Here is an 8,927-nt window from a genome sequence, read left to right as displayed (position 1 = left end):
ATCCTTCATCTGTGTTCATTGGGTTTTGGGTTATTATTTCTGATTTGCTAATTCAATTTCAATCTTGAGGTTATTTATTTAATTAAGATAACATTTTTGGTATATTGACAGTAGAAATGTCTTCAATTTGTGAGTTTTGATGCTAATAAATAAGGAATTTGCTATTTTGATTAATTTAAATTCATGATTATCTAATTCTCAGGCCTGTTTGTACTTGAATAAAACTCAACTAACTATGACAATGTGTTTGAGTAGGACTCTTATAAATTAACGAGTAGCATGCACCGTTTGGTCACTCAAATTTTTTTTTCGGATTCTCCAAAAAAGTCATTCGTCTCTTTGTAGCAATCCTTTTAGGTCATTCTGACTAATTCACTCAATTTTTTTACCATTTTTCTTATCACGTTCTTCCTCTTATTTTCTAGTAAGAGCTTACAGGCCATCCATGGTGGATCCGAGCAGTAGTGGCTGCCGTCAACTGCTGGCAACACACCTTTGGTGATAGAACTAAGCAAAATTCGTACCTTAGAGTCTATTTTTATGCGTAGATCCCGACTTCAGCATTGCTTTTGGTAAAAAAAAAAAAAAAAAGAAAAGTCGTCAAATTTGCAAAAGACAGCCGAGTCCTCTTTCTACATTCGCATCCAAAACCCAAATTTCACAAGAACCTCCACCAAAATGCACCTCATGCACTCCGTAATGCAACCATATTTCCAATTTATCAAACAGGAGCATGAATTCCACAGATTGAAGTAAGGACAGAAGCTCTCTTAAAAAATCAATTTATTTAAACTTTAAAGTTCAAACCTCCAAATCTTGTTCAGAAAATCACCACATAGTTCAAATAATTAGCCAAACACTCGAGTAAACATGGAAGACACAATCCCATTGAACCGGCAAATTCCTCGTGCGGGTCAAGCAAAGAAAGCTGTAAAACTTTAAATTTTAAACTGTAAAATACAAAGAGGAAGAGAAATATTCAGGTATTGGCTGGATTCTTAGCCAAAGCATACAAACCAAAATTACAGACCTCGTGCAAGCACCTTAGTCTACTTCTGCCAAAAGATTTGCGTGTATTCTGTGTGATTTATGATTTTTCTGGTGTGTGTGTGTGTGTGTGTGTGTGAGGGAGAGGGGGAGGTGAAATTACTATAAGATTCAAAAAAGACAACTGCTTTGTTCACATAAAAAAAAAATTCCCCAGGAGGGGAGAGTGGATAACAAAATAATTGATGGCACTCCAACCATGATTTGAAACTTTACTTAAGCACCAAGTATGAAACATTTAAAAAAAAAAACATAGAGGAAGGGAAATTATATTTAAAAAAAAAAAACTGCAAAAGCGCGCTGTCAGCCCTAAATCTTTTAGCCCAAAATAAAGAAAGCAAAACACTTAAAGCAAATAAATCCAGGCAAACTAATTATACTGAGAAGAAGCAAGTAAATTTCAGGCAAACTAAAATACAAAAATATGCTGATAAGGTACTTCCAGACATTTCTAATTCTAATGAAGAATCTTAATATCCCTGCAGAAGATTCTCAAAGAACCCAGGAGCTGGCTATAATTGCGACAAAGAACACATTTCAATGGGCGAAGGGTCAGGAGGCATCCGGAGACCTCTATTTGAGAAGAAGAGCATTGTGGCATGCAATTCATTAAATTGTAACCCTGCAACTTTTTATAGCCTTAGCACTTGCACTTCCTGTGACACCAGAAGAAGTAAAATTTTACTCCATCCAACTCATTTACCTGCAAGAACTACCAAAACTTCCTTCTTCAACAGAGCATAGTCATAGCAATATGTATTCGTGTCTCTCTTATGATTCCAGAAATCGCTGGTGCTCTTATATATCAGGACAGGAATTTCCACCCAGTTGTGTCATGAGCAGCATACCTAGCAGTCAATAAATCTAGTCAAATGAGCTGCAAGAGTATGTCTAACTTCCAAAGTCAGAGAGAGAAAATGGAAATACAATACCAATTCAAATGTTCTCTTGGGAAAAGAGCAGCAGGGACATCTGAATCTCTTCCTGGACCTCCTTTTTAATTGAGTAACTCAGGAGGCTGAATTGCAAATCAAATTCACAAGGCAACAAGTCAGCCAATAAAGGTGCATCATCCTCATGCATGCTTAGCACTGCCTCCAGGCAACTGACCAGATCTAACACGGGAATCATCCTGATATAGGGGTGACACAAGGTGATTTGTCTCCTTTACCTAACCATCACAATGCTACTGGAACACAATAACATTGCTTATTTAAGGGACTGACCTGTAAGCCATAAGTAAAACTTGGTGGTCTAAAATCAAGATTCCCCTGCATAAGCAAATATTCAAGTTTCCGAATGTGAAATAGCCAACTCATTAAGGTATCAAGAAGTAAAATACACTACCAGTCCATGCATGTTTTGCTGAGTTCCAAAAAATCCATCCTGGCTAGGTGCAATTGAATTTAATTGACCCTACAATCAATTCAAAAACTATTTAACTGCTTAACTTCATGCTTCATACATTGTAAACCACCCTTTTTTGAACTATGTATCTGATTTCACCATGGAAGAAAAGCCCAACATACAGAAACAGTTTCACATACCAGTCCTTGCATGTTCTGCTGATTAACATAGTAAGCATCATGAGGTGGCTCCATCAAGTTCAACTGTATCTGCAGCTTAACACACAAGTAAGATTACATTACCCTTGCTCAGAAGCTTATACCTTAGCATTTTTATAGCTTAAAGCAAAATCATTAACAAATGAAACTTGTAATCTGATCAAGGGTTATAAAGTTCATACGAGTCCCTGCACATTCTGCTGGCTTCCATAATAGCCATTGATGGTCATTGCATCCGAGCTGAGATTCTCCTATGAGGAAGAAAATTCAGTTCAATACAGTAAAATCAGCTAAGAAGACACATACTTGTGAAAGTCAACTAGATTTCTTATTCTGATACTAAAACAAGGTCAATTGAGAAGAAACCATTGGCTGCAAGCTGCCTTCAACTTGGAGAGTCGCAACTTCTGACTCTGATTGTACCTGTCAAATACATGGCCTCTTTCAATCAAGAATTCAATGGAGTGGAACCGTGGAGAAGAACTCACCAAATAATTAGAGAATATGAACAACCTTTCTTTTCTTGTTTGAGATCTTCTTTTTACTTTCTTTAGTAGAAAGGACTCCATGCTTCTCCTCTTGCGCACCTCGGAGTACAATAGGGTTGCTGCTATACTCAGTACCAGTTTTGTTGTTAACATCTACACAGTTCTTCAAGCCTTCAACGAGTGCATGAAAAGCGATATTGTAACTCTCCTCAGATAAAGACCCTTCTTCTCCTAATTCAATTGCACGTCTACATAAATCATTGTATCGTTGAACTCTAGTCAGAATCCTTTCTGTTCCATCCACCACAGTTTGCCTGTTCTTTACATCTTTTGTCCACCTCTTTAAAATGTATCGAAAAGGGATGCTAGAAAGACCACACATTTGCAGAACAATCATAGCATGTCTACAAAGAAAACCTTTAAATTCAAACATAAGGCATGAACAAGAAACCTCTGATGTTGCCTCATTCCACGTGACAGTAAAATCTTCACCTTTTTCACAGTCATCGACTCTAAAAGTCACATCACTTCCATTCTCACTTTCCTTCTTAGGATGACAGCCCACTACACCCAAAACCTCCACTTGAAACTTCTTGAAAATTGCATGTGTGTAAATTGTTGACATTTGTTTCTCCCAAGGCGAAGGGGACTTCAGTGCTGGTTGTTTGTGCCACGTATCAAAGTCAGCTATGGCTTCTTCTTCATACCTATTTTGAAGAATTGTACCATATTGTCTAATAAACTCTTTCAGACTGATCTTTTTATGTATATATTTGTCAAAAAATGAAATTAAACTTTCAGATCGTTGAATTGTTGACATCCCTGCCAAAAAAGCATCTCGCAGGAAAGCTGGTACCCACTTTTTGCGGTCTTCATACAAAGAATGAATCCATTCATTTTCATGTAGTTCAAATCTTCCGACCATCTTCCACCATTTCATATCAAACTGTTCATCTGTTAGCGACTTAAAAACACACTTGCTGAATTTTCGTGTAAAACTTTCATGCTGTTTAATTGTATGAGAAAGGGTATCAGGTAACCTTTCCATTATGTGCCAAAGAGCAAAACAATGGCGTGAATTGGGGAAGACTTCCTCCACGGCGACCTTCAATGCTTTATCTTGGTCAGTAATTATCACTTTAGGAGCTTGTCCACCCATTGCTTTATGCCATGTCTTCATTAACCAAAGAAATGTCGACACAGTTTCATCTGCTAACAATCCACATCCAAGCAACATCGGTTGAAAATGATGATTTACTCCAACAAACGGAGCAAAAGGCATTTTTTCATTTCCTTTCATGTAACTTGTGTCAAAAACAATGACATCATTAAAGCTTCTATAGTCTTTCCTACTTTTTGCATCAACCCAGAACAAATTCCTTAAACGCTGATCTTCATTCACATCAATTGCATAGAAGAAATAAGGGTTTTCTCTTTGAAGGTGCATGAAATATTCAACCATTAATTGAGAATCTCCCTCCTCTACCACCAGTGAACGGCCTCGATCAAGCTGGGAGTCTGAGCTACTCCTGAGGAAGCCTATTTCAGGACTTCCACCAGATTGTCTTGACATCTGGACATACATTTTTCTTGTCCTTTCGCTGACAGCATGCAGAATATCAATGTTATTCTTTTCAGCTAATTTCACATTTCTATGTATCCGGAAATGATAAGCCAGGGCTGGTAAGAGTTCATGATTATGTTCTTTTAGGAATTCATGGATATACCACTTTCCATCCTTCTTTCTCTTGACGTGCATGCTAGCTTTGCAATCTGTCTTTTTCACACTAGGACGTCTACTACTGCCCCCATCTGATTCAGGTGTGATACCATATCTAGAACAAGCAAATTTAGCATCAATGAATTCTTTTGATTTCTTTGATCGTCGACTGTTCTTTATGGAGGTGGTGAACCCCATTGACTTGGCATATTCCTGATAAAACGAATAAGCCGCCTCATGAGATTCAAACTCAATACCATCATGGGGCTCAAATTCAGTAACCCCACCAAATCCAGTTATATCCTTGGCGGTCGAGTGGGCAATCCCCACATCCCTGTGAGATGCTTGATCGGCAACATCAACCATATGTGCAGTCACTTGGATTGCATTTTCAGAACTATCCACCATACCCTCAACCACATCCACAAGTTAGATTATCCAAAAACGTTCAGTAGCCAAATGCAACCTTTTAGTGCATATCCTATTCCCCAAATTAATAAACTAAGAGCTGCAACCGAAACAGTAGTTCAAGAGCAGACACAAATAGTTACTATAGATTTAGCAAATGGGACAGCAGAGCTTACATTTCCTGCTGGCTTTCAAATAAAGTTGTAATACCCCCAACAAAGCAATGACTAAAGCAGCTAAATTCAAAAGAAAAGAAGAAATGAAAAGAGACGGCCACCAAATGAAGCACCAACTGAAACACTACTCGATAATCGGGAACATTATCACCAAAATATTTATTTATCTTTTGGCGGAGAGTTTTTCAGAATAGAAGAAAGTATTGAAATTATGCACAAATAATAATATAAAGCTGTATTTTTAAAATAATAAAGGAAAAACGAAAGAAACCCTAAAGCTACGAGTCAAAAAAAAATTGAGTACATGCTTACTTCAGACAGAGAAACCACCTAAGATTCCCACGTTCTGACAATTGACAGGCGGAAGCCATTTGGTTCGGGAGCAATCACGGTTGGATGTGTGGGCGGTAGAGGAATCCCAGCCAGAGAGGTGATCCTCTATTCCTCTGTCACGAAAATGTTCAAAGAGTTGTACAGTAATTGGTGGGACTGGAGAAGGGTGGCGTTAACTTGGGGCGCGTAGTAGAGGGAGAAAGAAATATAAGGCTGTGTTTGATAGCGCCATAAAGAGATTGCAGCCGTAATGGGTTTTGATTTGGGGAGAGAAGCGGCGCGTGGGGGGAGAGGGGGGTGGGGCGAGGGCGGCCCTAGGACGAGGAGGGAAGATAAAAAAACATTAGTGAGGTTTGATTATTTATTTTTATTTTTAAAAAGGGATAATTTCAGAAACCCCCTAAAGTTTCTAACAATATCACTGGCCTCCCTCTAAATTTTTTTATTAATATCGCTGACCTCCTCTAAAGTTAATAATCTTGCTACATGTAAGTCCAAGCAACAATAAAAAAATGATATCAAGAGAGAGAAAGTTTTTTTATTCCATCAATGCCCTTCAATTTAGTACATTGTGTAGTTAATGTCTACAAAAAGTAACAACATATTTTAACACAATAAAACATTAGAGGGTGTAAATACAAATTTTGTGAAAATTGCAGGAGAGAAGCAAAAGTTAGGAACAGATAGTTATGCTGCACAATGGCTCTCTTAATGTGAGTATATATGACAACAGAAACAATGAATTTGGTTGCAAATATTGTGGTGCTTTGTTAGCTCATGAATGGGAACTGTGGTCACAAGGCAACATTTCAAAGAGATGAGCACTTAATATCCAAAGAGAAGACCAAATCCAGCTACCCCAAAGAGGAACTCCCTAATTCCATAATCAACATTGTAAAAGTTGTCAGATGAACGTTTACAAGGATTCAAGAGTTCTGCAAGAATTGTTCCAACCATTTGTGTCCTATCTGGTTGTTAAAGATTGAAACCCAAAGGATGAGAAAGTTGGATTTCTGGATTAAGCCAAATAAGGAAATAGCAAACATTGTACTTTCAGCTATATTTATTGTATCTTTAGACAACAAATTTCCAAACAAATTTCTAAGAAGACAGACATTGATCACCAGTAAATAAAGTAAAGAAGCAAGCCACATAATATAATAACTAATATTAGATTAGACATCATAATCATACAAAGTCACCTTTTTCTTAATCCATTCTGTAATCCTACAATGCAAAACACCATCTACAACTAAGTAGGCCAGTGATGGTGAGGATTGCAGAATGCTAGTTCATTATCAGTAGTACACTAATATGCTAAAATACCTAGTGGGCAGCAAATTCTACATGACAATACATGGCACCACTCAAGAGTAAAGTATAGACAGTCATAATATTAACTAAGTAGTTCCAGACACTAGTATATAAGAGGAATAGTTGATAGTGATTGCTCAAAACCACATGCTGAAGTTGCTACCAATGTTGTCTGATTTAAGAGTGGCAGCAGTATTGATGCTCACAGAGGTTGCAGCTTGGGAAGTAGTAGTAGGATTAGAAGCAAGAGTTGGCACCATGGGATTATTTTGGGCAACTTAAGTTGAAGTTGTTCCAGTTGAATTACCAATAGTAGATATATCATCTTTTTTGGAAGGTCTTCCTCTCTAAAACATAGTCATAAACACAAATCACGAGTTAAGTAAAATGAATAACATGAGATAACTTCAATGGATAACTAAGTGATTGAAATAAGTAAAAACTAAGCTATAACAAAAATCAAAATTGGCTGCCAAATTAGTAACACTTACTTGTTTTCTAGTAGCATTAGTCGTTATAGCGGCATTAACTTGAACATTAACAGAAGTTGATTGAGTTGGAGGACTTGGACTGCTCCCTTGACTGGAGACAACAACTAGCACATTACCTTGTGCATGGTCCTACAACAGTAGCAAGAAATGTATTATAGGGAACATCATTGACAATATAAGCTCAGTAACCAAATGCAACAAAAGTGATACCCATAGAACAGCTCCTGCCAGGCCTATGCTTGCAATTCCCCCGCCTAGCTTTCCCCTCATTTGATTTCAGTATTCAAATGAAACAACATTAGTATACTTATGGTACTAATAGTAAATGAGTAATGAGAAAATGATCTTCACCTGCTGAGTTGGACCATTGTTCCCTTTTCTTACTCTCACAGGTACTAGTTGACATGTTCTCTTATTATGTCTAAAACCTTGATAATTACCACATTTTAGAGTCCTTGACCTTTTAATATGAGATGGACCAGCTTCATCAAGTGCTCTTCTCCTATTAACTCTAGGCCTACCAGGAGCTTTTCTCAATGGAGGAGGTAAGATATTTTTTAGGAGTACATCAGGTATCGGTGGCCACCTCTTCTCATGGGGAATTGAGTGGATCATTTCACTGTATGTCTTCAGGTAGAGAAACATGGATCACAGTATTTCTCAAGTGTTTGCCTTTTGTATATTATTCCTAGTGTAGCATGTTTACATGGAAGTCCTGACAATTGGAAGGCACCACAATCACATGACTTCTATCCTAGTTGCACTATGTACATCCTATCCATATCAGAAACTTCAAAAGTTTCATCACTAGCCATGTTTAGTGTGCATCTCCTTGAATGTTGAGCTATTTCCTTCAACTGCTTAATAATCTTAGGGTTGATAGTAGATGTCCACGTGCACCCTTTCTGGAATCTTTTATGCAACTTTTTCATAAATTTACTCCTCAATCCATCTACAAGAGTGAGTATTGGTCTTGCTCTGAGATCTCCAATCCAAGCATTGAATGACTTAGTGAAGTTGTTTGCAACATGGTCACACTTCATCTCAGTAGAGAAAGCATGTCTACCCCAAGTTAAGATTGAAATTTTTTTATAAGTACCTCCATGCCTCTATATTGATCTCCTTAATGCATTCCATAGCTTCATTGTACCTAATTACATCATAACTTTTTGTTGCCTTCCAAAACGAATTGCTGAGTAGTAGTCCAGGAAATTGAGTCTTGAAATTGTTGCATATGTGTTTACAACATGTGTTTACAACATTTCTACCAGTAGCCAAGGTTAGCTCAGCCCCTATATTATGTACAAATCAGCCAAAGATGAAAGTAGCATAATGGTCTTGAAGTAGAGTCTAGAAGTGATATACCTTTTGAAAGTTGGGTTGGG

At 37.5% G+C, this 8,927-nt stretch overlaps 1 protein-coding gene across 5 annotated transcripts; it reads right to left on the bottom strand.

Moving 5' to 3' along the window:
- Positions 1-1,376: 1,376 nt before the first annotated feature.
- On the bottom strand, positions 1,377-6,031 carry LOC113770900 (protein FAR-RED IMPAIRED RESPONSE 1). Of its 5 annotated transcripts, none has more exons than XM_027315522.1 (9): positions 5,717-6,031; positions 3,126-5,328; positions 2,979-3,035; positions 2,795-2,863; positions 2,595-2,669; positions 2,395-2,463; positions 2,274-2,318; positions 1,980-2,179; positions 1,377-1,895 (listed from the first exon to the last, which is right to left on the bottom strand). In XM_027315522.1, exons 2-8 carry the CDS (start codon positions 5,226-5,228, stop codon positions 2,123-2,125), a joined length of 2,475 nt encoding a protein of 824 aa, XP_027171323.1. In that variant the 5' UTR covers positions 5,229-5,328; positions 5,717-6,031; the 3' UTR covers positions 1,377-1,895; positions 1,980-2,122. The 5 variants fall into 5 exon arrangements, with proteins under 5 accessions (XP_027171323.1, XP_027171325.1, XP_027171324.1 ...); XM_027315524.1 differs by having other exon boundaries at positions 2,595-2,663; XM_027315523.1 differs by having other exon boundaries at positions 5,735-6,031.
- Between the last annotated feature and the right edge of the window lie 2,896 nt (positions 6,032-8,927).

The sequence above is a fragment of the Coffea eugenioides genome, chromosome 5 (genome assembly GCF_003713205.1).
Source record: "Coffea eugenioides isolate CCC68of chromosome 5, Ceug_1.0, whole genome shotgun sequence".
In the NCBI taxonomy this organism is placed as follows: domain Eukaryota; kingdom Viridiplantae; phylum Streptophyta; class Magnoliopsida; order Gentianales; family Rubiaceae; genus Coffea; species Coffea eugenioides.
Note: the sequence above shows the minus strand (reverse complement) of the source record. Positions and strands in the feature narration are given on the sequence as shown.